Consider the following 16,477-nt stretch of genomic DNA (forward strand, 5'->3'; position numbering starts at 1 on the left):
ATCCTCAAAAAAAGCAGCATCTTTCTAAGGCAAACAAAATGATACATTATTTCTACGATTTAGTCAAGAATTGTCATAGCTGGATTACAGACTGGACAGTCTGGAGGCAGAAATGAACCTAGTAATGCCCCCCAGGCAGCTTCATTATTTTTTACCAGCAGCCTCAGAAAACCACTCGATAATGTAACTGTGACTGGGAGAGATGTAGAAGTTAGCAGCTAACTAGCGACAGAAGGAAAGGGACGTACAATTGACAGCTTCCAAAGGCAACTGGACCTTGAGATACAGGGACAAGGGACATTCCTTTGAGGACAAAAATGTACATATTTTGGACAGGGAAGACAAGTGGTTTGAAAGAGGGGTGAAAGAAGCCATCCATGTCAAAGTGGAAAAACCATCACTGAACAGAGGAGGTGGTCTAAGACACCACTTATCAGCCACCTTCAATGCAGTCCTGAGATCTGTCCCCAGGCATCTTAACAGCCACTCACACCAGGACTCATGTGACCATTGAGTCTCCCACCAGCTTAAGATCCAAAACAACAACATGTACTCTAAAGGAAGCATTGGATGTGTGCTATACTGTTTTACCTAATGATCAGTATATTTTATTGTAAAGCAAAAGGAGTATTAAATGGACGACTGTCAGGCGGTTACTATGCTAATTTTGCTAACTTCTAGCATGCCATTTACAGTTGTGGCAGAGTCCTGTGTCGGGGCTTCATGTTGTTCGGATTCATGTGAAATAAGATGTGCATTTTGTGGAGCACAGTGGTTGTGAAATTCCATTTTTGTGATAAAATCACACTTGACAGCCAGTTTGGTACTACCAATTCAAGCATGCAGAGCTGCTGAATTCAGACCAAAACACCTGAAAATAAACACATAAATAAAAAGATTCAGCTCTAGATTTTCAGCAGTGTGGGTGTGTGAAGCTTTTTGATATAATCTGTTGGGTAAAGGAGTCCACAGGCCAGGTAAAGATCAATAAAGCACAGGGTATATAAAGTACAGGTTTTTAAAAAAACAGCCAACTATTTTACAGTCATATTTACAAAACATCATTCAAAGGAATAAAATAATACAGGGACCAAAAAGATAGACACAATAAGTTCTCCATAAGGAAGCAGAAATACCTAACTTTAGAAAACAGCTCGTGACCTAAAATGTCAAGTTCTACTTGCGTTTTCAGGCGACGACACCAAAGTATGCGCACACATTTGACTTTTTTCTCCATATAAACAGATGCTGAACACTTGAATTTTGTCTCAAATACAAACTGGTGGAGATAACGGAAGCACCTAAAGCTAAACACCTTCACTGCAGACGAGCTGGACAAGCACCTTGTCTTGAAGTGCTTCGTTGTGCCTGTAGACGTACATCGGCGTGTCGTTAGCAGACGGGCTGGTTTCCCCACTCTGCTGTTCTTTACTGGTCTCTTTATCTTCCTCGGAGATCAGGTCATTGTAGGAGGCCACGCAGAGATCATGGTCCTGGAGGGATGGAGGGTATCGGAGTGAGGCTCTCTCAATCCGCACAGAGCGTCTAACTGGAGTAAAGAAGCGGACCTCCTGGCCGTTGACCCGTGCCGGTTCTCTCTGTTGGCTTGGATGACCACTGAAGGAAAAGAAAGGCTAAATATCAATCTGAATTTTCAACTTCATCCAGTCTCCAGCCATTAACACTCTAACCTGGGACAGCTGTGACCTCAAAAGGAGCTACTCTGGACTTTCCTATAAGCGGGCCACAATGAACACTTCCTTCTTCACTCATGTCTTAAATACAAATATTGGAATATATGTTTTTTTGTAAATTCAATACAGACACATTTTCTGCGAATGCTTAATGCATGTGTAGAGATTTGAGTGCGTCACTTGACGAAGCTGTGACAATCAAAGAATTAGCAGGTTCATTCAGGCTATTCTTCAGCTCTAGATCACTAACAAATGTGATTTGCTCCACTCAACAAAGCAGAAACACATATAACAAACAAATGGTTAGCATGGAAAATGCTAAATGTATAGTTGCTAGAAGTTGTAATAATGACTAAAACATACCCAGGAGTTGCTGTGATCTTGTATTTGACTACAGATGAATCCCCTTTCTCCCCACATATGAGGGCTCTGACAGGTTTAGGAGTCATCATCGGGTTGTTGATATTCTCAGGAGTTTTTTCACCTTCTTCAGATGCTGACAAAAACATGAAAAGCAAGTTAAGGCCATTTAAAGAATTAATCATTGCAAGAATTAGCATTTTCTTTAGATTTCACTGTTGAAATTACAAAATCAATTAAAACTTAAAGGGTTTGCTTAACTTTGTATCAGTACAATCATTTAACTTTCTGTAGCTTACAATAAGAATAACTTATTGTGATCAGGAGCAAATGAAACAATGTCAAATGGTGAAATGTCAAATGAAAACATGGACAAAAATGAAATTTATCAATATAATGCCTTGCCTAATTTTTGACAAGGAACAGTGGCACTTGTTCTGTAGCTGCTGAAAGGAGGCCCCATTAAGGATTCGGGGATTTGACCCTCATACAAAAAGTGATGTCTGCTCACAGACTCTACTTGAGGCCAATGACTCGATTGATTCAAAAACCCCAATAGAAAAAAAAAAAAAAAAGTATGTGTGTGTGTGTGTGTGTGTGTGTGTGTGTGTGTGTGTGTGTCCTGCTCCATGTATGCAGTCTGCAGTATGCAGTGCAACAGTCATCCTGTGCATGCTAGGCTACAAGATGAAATATATATATGATGGTTACTACACCTACCTTGGAGGTCATCTTTTTTCTTCAGAATCTCAAACACCACAGTCCGCAGCTCATCCACTGGCTAGAATAAAATATAAGGGCAGGGGCAAACCAGGGGAAAAAAAGAAGTTGTTCATTTTATACTCCAATACAACTTGAAGAATGAGTGTGTTGGTGTAATTTAAGCTGTCAGCGACAATATAAAACCTTCAGCATGCAGCGAAGGATGGATCAATGATCTATATTAGAACTGCAGTTTTTCCACACATTAGTCATACATGTGTGGCTACTTCTCCCTTTCTCTCCCTCTAGTTTCTCTTCCTTGTCCTCTTTTCACTCAGGCTTCTCCCTGCTGGACCATCAACCGTCCTGGAACCCCTCTCCTTCTCCTGGCTGCTGGTGCCTCGCTCCAGATGTTCTGGATCTGGACCACTGCCCTCCATGAGATTCCACCTCTCCTCTTGTTTCTCTCTCTTTCTCCCTCTGTGTAAGAGTGTGTTTCTTTTCTATCTGTGTGAATTGTGTGCTTGAGCTTTGCTCCTGTGTGTTTGTGATTTTACTGTTGGTCTATTCTGTACACACATTCATTGAATGTTAGTCCATCCTGAGAGAGGGACCCCTGCTCTATTGCTCCATTTTTTTCCCGTCAACACAGTATTTTTGGGAGGTAGCTTTTCCTCATCTGCACTGAGGCTGTCATATGCTGTACAGATTCCAAAGTCCCTTAAGGCACATTTGTTTTTTTGCAATCGGGTTGTAGATAAAAAGTAGAATTACCGCCTTGTGACATGTAAGATTCCAGTGAATAATTTCAAGCGAGGAAAAGGCTGTCTTCATTTAGAGACTATCTTTACAGAGGAGGACAGAGGACTGATAGAGAGCTTCATCACATGGTGCAACGACAATCACCTGAAGCTCAATATCAGCAAAACCAATGAGCTTGTGCTGGACTGCAATGCTTCAAATATGGATGTTTCTGCAAAGAAGCTGCAAATTGTTAAAGGTGGATGTTTCACACACATCCTAAATCCGGCAGCACATAAGATCGATACAATGAGCACAGTTTCAGGGTGCGTGGTGTGGGAGCAGATCGGTTTCAGCACCGTGACTTGTGTCACAACATGGATATTGCAATACCATCATTACCCTGACAAATATTGTAAAATAATGCGCTCTACTGTGGCTGTGCTAACATGCAGGTACTGGTTACGTGTGGAATTTGGTGCCAGCATGATTCGCAGCTAATGTGGCAAGAAGCATGAGAATGAATCATATTACATTTACTAATTGACCTACAGTATGGCAGAGGTGACTTCTTTCAAAACACATGTGGGCCTGTACATCATCTTTACTCCTATTTGGAGCCAATAAACACAACTCTTTTTTTTATCTTTTCTCTTTCTTAAGATATGTTCCCTTATGTTGTTAATGAGTGAAAAAGGGTAGAATTATTGGGTGGAGTGTCACTTATCGATGTAATCTCATGACATAATACCATCATTGTAAATCATTCTTGAATCCAAGTGAACATGTGAATGTTTGAATAAATTCCCTCTAAGGCTTCCTGAGATTGAGTTCACAAGAATGGAGTGATAGAACTAACCAGAAAAAACAATGCCTCCATAGCCACGCCTATCCCGGCACAGACAAATAATAACACCAGTGATGTCTGTGGCTAATCCAGTGAATTAAACACATGATGATTCAAAGTATTTCATCCCACTGAAGCAAAAGCAATACTACTTGAAGCCAGGTCTGCTCACTGATGTGCAAAAATCACCCTAAACAGCCCTAATCAACAACATAACTTCGATATAAAACATTTCTACAGTTTGAATATCATGAATGTCTTACTTCCAACACAACACCAACAGCCTCTTCAAACATGGGCAGGACATCCAGGTTGCCCTCTTGCTCCATCAGGCGGGCCTGACAGATCCAGTATTTGGCAAACTTCTGGGACACTGCTGGCAGCCGTGAGAGAACCTCCTTCACCTGGTCTGGAGGGCAACCCTGTGGGCGCAAAGCAGCCAAATTCATACACTGAAAGAAAGGGCATCACTCTGCTCCAAGCAAAGTGAACCACGTCTGAAACATCCCCCACTTCACAATTATCCAGTTATCCAATTATTTCTATTTTCTCAAAACTGACAATCCTAAAACGACATCTCACACAGTGATGGGCCAGGTATGCAGAAAAAATTAAGTAAAATGCATTGGAACTCTCTGACACTCTCTATTTTTCATTCTTCACACAGGTATTTGTGTCACTCACAGGTACAACACTATGAATTCCTCTGAGGAGAGATTTAGTGAAAGTCTGCATATTAAAACTTCTATCATGCTTCTAACAACTTCTAACAATTCCCTCACTCAGGGACACATACCTCTCCAAGCAATTTGATGCAGTCAGCCAGAGATCTGTCCACAGCACAGATGAGGGCATGGGCATCGTCCTCCTGCTTCATGGTAGCCCAGAAAGGCTGGGGTATGGCCACAGTGCGTCTGACCTGAGGTTTCACGGGCATTGGGGGGCGCTTGTAGGAAATGCCTTTGGCTTCCCTCCATTCCTGTAGTTTTTTCCTTGAGACCAAATAATAGAGCAGTGGGTTTAGCTTTAAGTCAACATTTATTTTTTCTTTTTACTTGACAGGAAAATTGGGGAGAGGAAGTGGAATGACAGAGGTCCTAGAACAAATGGGGGTTGACACCTTTTACATTTTCATCTGGATAAGCAGCTCTCAGTTCACACTTAAAGAGACAGAGCAGCCTTTTGGAAAATCATCTCCTTGCTTAAACGAGTGTGTAGGATTTAGTGATATATAGCAGTGAGGTTGTAGATCGCAACCAACTAAATACCCCTTGCCAAAGCCTCCCCTATGGTGGCCGCTAAAAACGCAAAAGGCCTAGAAACAGTGTTTGGTTTGTCCATTCCGGGGTACTGTAACATACCGAAACATGGCAGTGTAAACACAATTTTGAATATTCCCTTTCTACAAATGGATCTGATCTGAGCATTTTGCATATTGACATGGGTCATTCATACTTTTGAGTGCCCTGTTGGGCTTTAATTTGCTGCTGTTCATGTCTGTCTGACAAGCTGCCAGATTGCTGGTGTATCGGTTTCCAGAGGATCCTTGGACAAGGCTAATGTGCATGCATCTTTACCACTATCAACTATGTGTGAATTTTCACTTGCTCAGATTGGGTTGGGGCACAAACAAATTGATTGGGGCATCTCTAATAATGAGTAACTTCATACAGATTTCCAATCTGATATTCAGACTTTCCTCTAGCTGTACAAGGACACTTAACTCAAAATGACTCTGTTAAGAAAACATATCCAGAATTTCCAGTTTGTCATTTTTGTAACATCATAAGAAACTAGACATCGACCGATATGGATTTTTCAGGGCCGATACGGTTTATTAATAATCAAGTGAAACTGATAGCCGATATTTAGAACCGATATTCGTTTGCAGCAAAAATTAAAATTTTGGTGTCAAAATTTAGAGTAACACACCTGGGATTAGAAAGAGTGCAGTATACTGTTTGTTTTGTGTACACTGAAAAAAAGACCTTAACTTTTTGTAAAATAACACAAACACAAAATCTCCACTGAAATGCCTTTAAGTTTAATTATTTTTAAAACAAAAAGTGCAGGGGCCTTCCAGCAACATTTCTTAAAACTCACTCAAATGAAAAAATAAATAGATAAAATAGCTCCCTGAATTTTTGAAACATCAACAAAATAAACTGAACTGAACTGAACTGTTCTGAAATTTTGTCAGTCAGTACTCCCAATTCAGTAGCAGGAGACATGCCAGCACCACAGTTTTCATATCTTCGAGCCTGGTAAAGCGTTTCATTACACACGTGAGTTGTAGACGCGACTGTAAATTTATTGATTGAAAATAAAACACACTGCGAACTGTGTGCTCTCTGCCTGACTCATATCCCTGGACTTTACGAGTGACAGACTAAAGACGATCGTTTAACACCAGTAGTTACGTTGCTGCACCATAGTGTAGTTAGAGCCCGAGTGCTGAGGGAAAGGCGACTGTAAACAAACAAGGACACGTTAGCGTGCAGTACTGTTCAACTCATAGGCTATAATCACCTCCGGTGTTGTTTATTCATAAACCAGGAGCCGCCCCACGGGCTGAGACACGTTAGGAGATTTATTATTCCCACAAAGTAACGGTACCCAAAAGGGCCTCTATTATTATTGTGCGTCTGGCCCGAAGGTATAAAGCGGTTGCAGCAGGTATAACGTAGCGGTGGGTCATCATGAAATACGCCTTGTTGAAGTTGTGAACAGTTTCATCTCCAGAGCCAAACAGCGGAATTCAGCAGGTTTCTTATAGGGATCTTACAAGGCCTTTGGCTTTAAGAAACCATCTGTCATTGCATCCTTTGATATAAATTGTTTGGTGAAATCAATCCTGTCCACCCATACAGATTCAATCATCACCAACTAGAGTGGTATTGAACCAAGAAAGCATAGGCTGTGCGGGTGCAGAGATCTGACATATTATCCTGCATGCTTCAACTTTTTTCAACTCCCAGAACACTTACATTATCTTACCAGGTAATATTTCACTGTCTTCACCCATTGTCTTTGGCTTAGATCAAAACTTAGCATTGACTGCTTAGTAAGATTCCTTTTCTTGTTTTCTTGGCTAAAGTCAATGTCATGGCATATCATAGTTTTATACTATACATTTACTGGAAGCTGTTCTGTTCTACTTACATTCTTTCCTCCTGGGCAGCACTCAGTTTCTTTTGCTCAGTCTGGGGAATGACCTTGACTCTGGCCTTTGTCGTCGTCGTCTTCATCTCCATGGTGTTGCCTGTAAAGTTGATGGTCCTGGCGGGCCGTGGCAATGTCTGTGACATCCCTGGAGCACCTGTTCTCTTTCTAATTGTTTGTGGAAGTGGACCATTTGATGAACTCTGTCCCTTTTTGACATCTGTTTCTTTACATGTCTTGGTTTTCCCTTCCAGCTCAGCCACAGCAGGTTGCGTAACCCTGCTGACCACCCTGGAACTCCACCTGCTCACTGGCCCCGAGGACGTTCGAGAGGCGACTTTGCACAATTGGCCATTTTCCTTCCCTTCACCCGCAGATCTCAGCTTTGTGGACCTGTCTGCGGGCTGTCCAGCTGATTTATTAGTTTCCGGCATCCTTACTCTCCCCTGTGGCTTAATAGGTGCTGCTGTGAACTTGGAAGAGCTGGATGTTGATTTCAGTCCACTTGATAGCTGACTCTTACAAGCTGGCTGAGAATGTTTACCCACAAGTGGTTTAGAATTAGATTTGTTCTGATCTTGAACTTTAATGTCAGCTCTTGCAGTTGAAGAAACAGTTGCTCTCTTAACAGGGTTATTTAGAGTGGTGGTAGGTAATGTTTTCCTCTGAGCCATGGGAGACCTCTTGGAAACAGACAGTGATGACAAAGTGCTGGACTGCACCTTGTTACCAACCGAATTTGTGGTGGTGCCAATGGTGTGTGTTAAGTTTCGACTTTGACTGTTTCTTGCCTGAGTCACTGTTGGAATGAGTCCTGTTTTAGTTTTGACAAGAGGGCCGAGACTCATCCGGACACTAACTGTCCTCATTGGACATGACCAGGGAGCATATGATCTACTGCTGAATCTGCTGTTGGATTCTGTCACACCTGCAGGAGCTGCATTTGAAGGGGCTCTGCCTGAAGTTTGTATTCCTGTGTTTGGCTGCTTTTTGAGTTGGCTGACTACATTCAGGTTGGATTTAGAAGACACACGATTAAGTTTCGGCAATGCTGGGCCACTGGCTGCAGACCAACGATTAGTCAGGATGCTGCCTTTTACGTTTACTTTTTTATTGACAGCAAATACTCTTTTGTCAGGGTGTATTGAGGATTGAGCAGCAACAATTGGAACTTTTGAGTGTTCATGGCTGAACCTGTCAGCTGGAACCTTGTTTTCTTTCCCAGTAACAACCTGTGAAAACAAAAACAGTTTGAAACTGACAACTCTAAAGGGCAATTCAGTCTGATTACCACAGCAACACAGCACCACACCAAATTAACAATGATGTGATTCATTCTTTAAACATTCTGCTGGGTTTTGCTCCATTGTCTGTGCAAATACAGGTTGCTACTCACCTTTCGTGCAGATGTCACAGGCCTCTTTACCTGATGGTCATCACGGAGGCACGGCCTGAAAAGTAAAATTTATTGAGTTAATTTACCCTTCATTCCAAGAAAGAAAGAAAGAACAACCAATAAACCCACTGATACAATGAGTTGTAATGCAGAGAATTTATGTTCTTACTTAGGGTTGGGCTGTTTCAGCTTTACTTTTGCTGCCAGGAATTCCATCAGCTTCTGCTTACGCAGCTCTGTGACAAGAAATAACAAAGGAATTCAGCAATGGTCCTACAAATGAATTTATACTACATTAAGCACAACCATAAATTCCATATTAAAGACTCATAGTTTGGGTCTGATCTAAAATCATTTTAAATTATTAAACACTTATATCCGCCCACATACTATATATGGACGCTCTGAATAATTGTGTCTGTGTATATAAATGCAGATTTCTTACAACCCCAATTCCAGTGTGCAGATTTTAAACCTCCCTTTAGGTTGACTTTGAGGAGAAAAAAAAAGAACAAAAAAAAAAGATTTACTAACACACTTTGCTTGTTACTAGATGCGACACAGAAAATTAACAAATTAGTTCAAAAAAGTGGATGTGGATGTGACTTCTCAAGTGTGGGAATAACGAAGTAGACAATTCCACAGAAACTTAGTGACATCTGGCTGCAGGTTGGTGAAACATTTATACTCATGCAGAAAATCAAAATTTAGAAATGTGACTGCACACTAGCGCTTAAATGATTGATCATTTAATTAATTAGCTGATCAACTCAGAATCTACAATAGTTTTGATGATTAATTGTTTGAATAATTAGCGACCTAAAATTCATCGCCTCCATCTTCTGCAATGTCAATGTTTGCTGCTCTAATATGAAACAAAAATCACATCCTTGAGTTTGGGACTCTTGCCATTTTGTTCACTGTTTTCTGACAGTTTATAGTGCAAACTATAAATATAGAAAATGATGAAGGGAATAATCTCTGATAAAATAACTATTCACATTAAATATTCAGGCGTAATTTCACGCATGGCAGCGCTTGTTTTCAGTCAATGAACCATTCATTGAAATAATTCATTGTTTGCACTGCATTCATAGTTAACGACACTGTCATCACTGGTGTGTAATGATCATTCTCAAAGTAACATTGTGAAGATCAATGAAAAAGCTGTCAGGCGAAGTAGCATTACGGCATTGTTCATCCCGGTCTACAGTTGATCTTTGGTCTGGCAAGCGCAGTCTGCAGAGGGGAGCCCATACTGGATACTTGTGTTGAGGTTAATCAGCCCAACCTGACTAATGTTAATGTAAAGTCTCTTCTGGTGGCCTGTCTGATACACATTTAATGCTACCAAACCAGTACCATAACGTTAATGTATGCAGTTAGACATGAAAACATCGGTTCACTGTTCCTAACATGTAACGTTCGCGATACAGCATGGTATAGCGAACAAATGGTAGCTAACGCTAGCTTTCAATAACTTAGCTAGCTTTAGGCAATTTAATAAGTTCGCTGACCTTTTCTGGAAAGTATCGGTACGGTCTCTCCTTCCTCCATCTCAATTAAGTTTCTTCTGTCGACTTTATCAAGATTTCTGCTAAAAATGCCTCGCTGTCGGTAGACTTGTAGTGGTTTACGGTACGTTAAAGTTGCCCCATAACAACAGAGCTCGCGCTTCCTGTTTTAAAATTGCCGGGAGTGGCGCCTCCTCTTCTCTGATTGGACGATTTGAAATTTCGAAAAGCACTACGCATGCGCAGAATCTTTGTGCGGATTGGGGTAGAGAATGTAAACAGTTGCATACAAGGAGTATTTTGTTATGGATACACAATTCCTAAAATTTTAAGAGATGTGATGCAGGGGAAAATTCTGTTAGAATTTCAAGAAATACACAGATTGAGGCCTGCGTAAACTACTGAAGTTCAGGATCAGGAGTCATCAATAAAATGTTTCCCCTGTGAAATGTGGTGGAGTCCAAGTATAATGTAACATAAAATGAAAATACTCAAATGAATTATAAGTACCTCTAAACCAAATTTATATTATTGTACATATGTAGTAATTAATATTCATTGATTAATTTAATTTAACCTTTATTTTACCACAAATATTCCCACTGAGTTTCCACATCTCTTTAAAGTGAGTCTTGGCTAAGACAGCCGCATAAAAGTTTTTCCTACATGCTTGGAAAGACAAGGAATAAGCAATGGGTATTTAGTTGGATGCACAGTGCAACCACACCATGATGTCATCAGATGCACTGATACATAACGTCCCATAGATGCTCAACTGGATTTAGGTCAGGGGAACATGAAGGCCAGTCAATGGCATCAATGCCTTCACACTCTGCCCACATGAGGCCGGGCATTGTCCTGTACCAGTAGGAACCCAGGGCCCACTGCACCAGCGTAAGGTCTGACAATTGCTCTGAGGATTTCATCCCAGTACCTAACAGCAGTCAGGGCCCATGGAGGTCTGTGCAACCCTCAAAGGATATGCCCCCCCAGACCACCCACCACTGACCCACTACCAAACTGGTCATGCTGGATGATGTTACAGGCAGCATAGTGTTCACCACAGTGTCTCCAGACTCTTTGACACCTGCCACATGTGCTCAGTGTAAACCAGCTTTCACCTGTGAAGAGAACAGGGCACCATTGGCGCACCTGCCAATACTGTGATGATTAAGTGTTCTCTTAATTTTTTTGAGCATTGTATATAGATAAATATCACATAAGACCTTCACTGTAGCAGTGACAGAACCGTTTGTTTGTTTGTTTGTTTGTTTGTTTGTTTGTTTGTTTGTTTGTTTGTTTTTTAAACCACACCAAGTCAATGAGAATGCCATTTCTAAATAAAACTCCCTTAAACTTCAGGTATTTTACCACTGTCACTGAAAACTAGGGGCCATAAGGATCATTCAAATGCTGGGATACATGTTTGGTTTTGGGGCATCTGTGTGCACATTAAACACAAATCCAAATACTATAAGTTAGAAAGCCTTTATTTAACATTCATTGCATGTCATTTAAATAATTGTTAGTAAATAGATTTCCAAATAAATATATATGTAGAGATGATGCATAAATAGATAAATAATTTAATAGATAAAATCATTAACAGTAGGGCGGCACGGTGGAGCAGCAGGTAGTGCATGTGCCTCACAGCACAGGTTTAGGGTGTACCCCGCCTCTCGCTCGCCAACAGCTTGGATAGGCTCCAGCCCCCTCCCCCCCGAAACCCCGAAAGGGATAGTCGGGTATAGATTATTAACAGTGTCTCATGTCATTCAGCACAATAAATACATAGGTGTTCACCAGACAGCACAATGGTGCCATCTTGTGGTGGTACTAGACTATGTCAATACATTAAGTATTCACTTTCTGTACTTGGTACATACAGTAAATAGTCACTTTGTAAAACTTGCAGTAAGCAGTGCTTTTTAAAAAAAGAATTATACCTTTGTGGCTGATCTTTTAAATAAAAAAAAAAAATCAGAAGTGAAATATATTTTACATTCTGATCAATACCAAACTTTTCTTCTTAAGAGGGTCAAACTTGACTCCCAGATGCACATCCACATTCCACGTTGGGTGCCTTTGATAGGTCTTAACTCTGACGCTGGATGTTGAAGGTTCTGTGACGTCTGGCGCTCTCCAGGCACATTTCCACCGGCTTGTTATTTTCCTCTGCTGTGCTGATGTACCAGTCGCTGTACGGGACAGACACAAGGGTGCTGACATTCAGCCCAGTGTCGTGTTTGTAGAAGAGAAACCGCACCATGTCACTGTCCGAGCTGATCTTCTTCAGATTTTCTTTGTCCTCCACCGTCTGAGGTGCGAAAAGATAAATGTCAGAAGGTGTGGCTATCACACAAAGTACTAGCTCATCTCAAAAGTCAATTATTTCTGTAAGTGTGTAGTGTATCTTCCAGATGATAACAATTTAGGTGCCAGTTAAGTCTATTTAGTTTTCCCTGGGCTATCTTTGAGAAATGTGGGACATGCAAGTAAGTTTACCCTTTAACAGTTCTGTAAACGCTTGTCTTTGTGAGATCCATGTAATGAGTCATGAATTTTACCTCCAGATGCAAGGTTGGCTCCTCACCATCCTTGTGGCATGACAGGTAGAGATTTGTGTCCTTGATGCCCAGAACCACAGTTCTGGCCTCAACGCTGGGTGCAGGGTGCACGTAGGTCGACATGTTGAGGTGAACTGCGAAGGGGAGCAGAGGAAACAGGTTCATTTTAATGGAAGCTGAAAGACAACATCAGCCTCTGTCCTCAGACAAATGCTACCTTCTGTACCTTCTTCTATACAACAGGGAAAAAGACAAGATCAAACTTGTGCAATTTTGAAGTTATTATACTGTATGCTTGAGGTTAAAATCTGTATCCAGATCATCAAAGCAGGAGTGACACCAGAGGAATGATGGACGTTTCCAGAAGAACTAAAAGAAAACCTGTCATCTCTAAATGAAAATATCTACCATAACCATCAAAGGTTCATATATTTATTCTACAACACAGGTTTACACAATGAAATGCTAGTGGCACTCCTTTTATACTACTCACAGCCTGATCTAACTGTCACATGCAATTACCTTTGCAGCTGTCAGCGCCTCCCTGCAGCAACACTGCGTGGAGCTCCATGCTGTTTGGGACGAGAACTAAGCTCCTCTTTTCGCTGTCGGTCACGCTGCACATGTGCTCGGCCATCCTGCTGTACTGAAGTGGTGGGGCTGAGTGGCACTCGAACACAGTTTGCTCTGAGGGAAAAAGAGGCAGGCCTGATTAGTTATGATTTTTATCTTCTTTCATTGAGAAAGAACAGCCGCAGACATGGTCCCTTCTTGCACAAGTGAGTCTTGAAAGGCAAAAATCTAAGCACCTAGTTGAATAATTTCCTGCTGTTTTACAACTTTATCACCACAGAGCAGATATTATATCATGGTCATTTTAGATTAGGGAACAGTAAAAGTTATGCCAAACAAACCATAAATGCAGCTGCACATCAGCTACAGGAAACACAATGTGGTAATTAAAAACAAAGTGTGTAAGCAGAGCTCTTATCAGGCCAAACAAGTGAAAATGTGTAGGGGCTTCAATCACAGGTGTTAAATCACAGGTGTTACAGTTAGTTGACAGACTGTAAGTCAGTTCCTACAGTTCTTTACAGGGAGGACTCGGCAGCATTTTTATATTTACAAATTCAGTCGCCTTGTAGAAATGTTTAAATGTGGCCAACACGGAGAACAGTCCTGTGAGTGCTTTTCGAGCGACAGTGTGGGAATAAAGTCTCGCCTGTGTGATTACCTTCCACTATGCTCTCCAGCATGATGTCGAGCAGGTTTTCGTCTCTGAACTCAGTGCTCAGCAGTGACTCTGAGCTGCTGCCCTTCAGCCTCTCCATGGCAATGATGAGGTTGACTACGCGCTTCATTGTCATTGGATGATGGGTAATCTCCAATTCCAGTCCTGTGGGCATCTTGGGGCTCCACATCTGGCTCACGTTGCACTTCATCTCGGATTCCATCTTTTTATGAATTGAGAAAGTTCTGCAGCAAGACAGAAAGTAAAGTAAAGTTTATTAGCTTTAATCCTTTTTTTTTTTAAATTTTCCTTAAATATAATCATTTACCCTTTGACTCTCTGAATGTGACGCAGATTAAAAACACACAATGATCTTGAAATGGTACCATATTTTACATGTAGCAGCCTATAAAGCATTTCAGCTGACAGCAACAGACTGAACCCTCCAGCAGTTTATAATGACACAACAGGCAGCATGTTAAAAGAAGCTGTCCTGTAGTCGCATGCCCTGACAACACTCACTGGTACCTATTAAAGTGCCCCAAAGCAAAGCAAAGACGCTCTTTCAAATCTGCTCCAGAAAAAGAAGAGGCACAAACTCTGTCAAAGAAAGTCAATTTACCTGTTAAGATCAGTAGATTAGAAGATGTTCTAGAGTGTCTGTTTAAGTTCCCAGTAGTTCTGCTGTCAGTGTTGTTGTGCCTGTCTGGTCTGACCTGCAGGTTTTATATACACTCACCACAGTCATTGAGGGAATTTTCCCTCGCAGAGGAAGTGTGACGGTCTTCGCCGCTGCGCTCACTGTAATCCCCTGTGATGATGAAATACCGTACTTACACATTGAGGCCATACACACAGCTCAGGTAAATTTATGTGGTTATGACACACACACACATAAGCAGATGTCATATGAAAAAGAGAAATATATATTTTCAGCATGAACATGTGGTTATACCGAATTAATGCTGAGTAGATGATGATGAGTGAAGCATCAGCCACCGGGGTCAAAAGATGTTAAACTGTAAAGGAAGCATCCTGCACCCCTCAATTGATGCAGTATTCAAACTGTATACTGTAATACTATGACTGCTAAAAATAATAATAATACAGTAATATAATAGTAATAATCATTTCTTGAACTATTATTGAAGATGCATTGTGATCACATAGAGCTGACTGAAAGTTGTTTTATCATATGAAAGTTCACCATATGAAATGCTAAAATTTCTTATCTGTTCTTTCCTAATCTGCCCACGTCTTTGACCGGGGCCTTTGTGGCACTGGGATTCCTTCCATGTGAAAAAAATTCCGCTAGGCATTGAAGACTTGCTCGCTGTTTAGAGTTGCATAACAGCGGATGAATCTGACATTTCATCACTTCCCTATAGAGCTGTGATGCAGGGGGAGCTACGTCACTGACACTTCTTTGGTTGGGTTCGACCTATATTTCATGGATAATATGCATTATTTATGAAATTATACACTGATTGTGTTTAACACAATAATGTCTAACCAAAGTCTCTTTCTTTTATGTTTAAAAGTGTGCGTCAACTCTGCCTGTAGAGAGACAAAGAGATAGGTTTCTGTTAATATACTGTACTGCTGCTGATCTTCAGTTGTGTTTGTTTTATCCATCATTGCACATTTAATTACATCCAATTTACTCTATTTCACCAGGAAATACACACTGCATTAATACTGCTTTCAAGGGTTGTATAGGACATTTTGTGAGTTGCAGTTAAAGTCTTGGAGTTTCATATTTCAATCCAAATTGCATGAACAGGAAAATATGTATGTTTGAGTTCATTTTTAAAGAAATTCACATTCCCATATGTGTGTCCACTCAGAAGGAATAAATACAGACACCAAATATGGACGACGCGTTCCCACAGACATTCTTAGATATCTCCTGTCCTCAAAAAAAAAAGAAAGTCTTTCCAATATTGGTGTGAACCAGAAAACTAAAGACCATTTTTACAGCAACCTCTGTTCAATGAAGTTGATCACATTTAAGAAAACATTTTGGGAGATATACTTAGATGCTTTCTGGCAGAGAGAGCAGGTGGACTCTCTCATTTGAGCTATCTCACTTTATTCTTCTCAAATCGTCTCTTCACTTTATATTTCCCTGTGTTTATCCAACACTGGGTCTTCATGAATTTTACGTTTTATTTGAAACACTTGAACTGCCCCCCTTTTTTATATGTAAGCTCGTTGCTCTGTGCTATTTTTAATAGCTGTACCTGCAAAATTGTCTTGCCTT

General features: G+C 40.9%; 2 protein-coding genes across 2 annotated transcripts; both read right to left on the reverse strand.

The window, feature by feature from the left end:
- Nucleotides 1-1,291: 1,291 nt before the first annotated feature.
- On the reverse strand, nucleotides 1,292-10,522 carry ckap2l (cytoskeleton associated protein 2-like). The gene is made up of 9 exons (XM_070964965.1): nucleotides 10,420-10,522; nucleotides 9,072-9,138; nucleotides 8,903-8,957; nucleotides 7,507-8,738; nucleotides 5,141-5,336; nucleotides 4,608-4,766; nucleotides 2,775-2,835; nucleotides 2,058-2,190; nucleotides 1,292-1,617 (listed from the first exon to the last, which is right to left on the reverse strand). Exons 1-9 carry the CDS (start codon nucleotides 10,457-10,459, stop codon nucleotides 1,308-1,310), a joined length of 2,253 nt encoding a protein of 750 aa, XP_070821066.1. The 5' UTR covers nucleotides 10,460-10,522; the 3' UTR covers nucleotides 1,292-1,307.
- Nucleotides 10,523-11,891: 1,369 nt separating this feature from the next.
- On the reverse strand, nucleotides 11,892-14,906 carry LOC139332383 (interleukin-1 beta-like). Its single transcript, XM_070964294.1, has 5 exons — nucleotides 14,837-14,906; nucleotides 14,218-14,459; nucleotides 13,506-13,670; nucleotides 12,984-13,117; nucleotides 11,892-12,733 (listed from the first exon to the last, which is right to left on the reverse strand). Exons 2-5 carry the CDS (start codon nucleotides 14,435-14,437, stop codon nucleotides 12,512-12,514), a joined length of 741 nt encoding a protein of 246 aa, XP_070820395.1. The 5' UTR covers nucleotides 14,438-14,459; nucleotides 14,837-14,906; the 3' UTR covers nucleotides 11,892-12,511.
- Between the last annotated feature and the right edge of the window lie 1,571 nt (nucleotides 14,907-16,477).

The sequence above is a fragment of the Chaetodon trifascialis genome, chromosome 6 (assembly GCF_039877785.1).
Source record: "Chaetodon trifascialis isolate fChaTrf1 chromosome 6, fChaTrf1.hap1, whole genome shotgun sequence".
Classification (NCBI taxonomy): domain Eukaryota; kingdom Metazoa; phylum Chordata; class Actinopteri; order Chaetodontiformes; family Chaetodontidae; genus Chaetodon; species Chaetodon trifascialis.

What these genes read in the sequence shown, in the direction of transcription:
- ckap2l (XM_070964965.1), bottom strand. Translation starts at nt 10,459, where the DNA reads ATGGAGGAAGGAGAGACCGTACCGATACTTTCCAGAAAAG. An exon ending in GCATCAAATTGCTTGGAGAG is followed by an intron (nt 4,767 to 5,140) that starts GTATGTGTCCCT and finishes TTGCGCCCACAG; the next exon opens with GGTTGCCCTCCAGACCAGGT. An exon ending in GAAAAAAGATGACCTCCAAG is followed by an intron (nt 2,191 to 2,774) that starts GTAGGTGTAGTA and finishes TGTTTTTGTCAG; the next exon opens with CATCTGAAGAAGGTGAAAAA.
- LOC139332383 (XM_070964294.1), bottom strand. Translation starts at nt 14,437, where the DNA reads ATGGAATCCGAGATGAAGTGCAACGTGAGCCAGATGTGGAGCCCCAAG. An exon ending in GCTGGAGAGCATAGTGGAAG is followed by an intron (nt 13,671 to 14,217) that starts GTAATCACACAG and finishes TTTTTCCCTCAG; the next exon opens with AGCAAACTGTGTTCGAGTGC. An exon ending in AGGCGCTGACAGCTGCAAAG is followed by an intron (nt 13,118 to 13,505) that starts GTAATTGCATGT and finishes TCCCCTTCGCAG; the next exon opens with TTCACCTCAACATGTCGACC.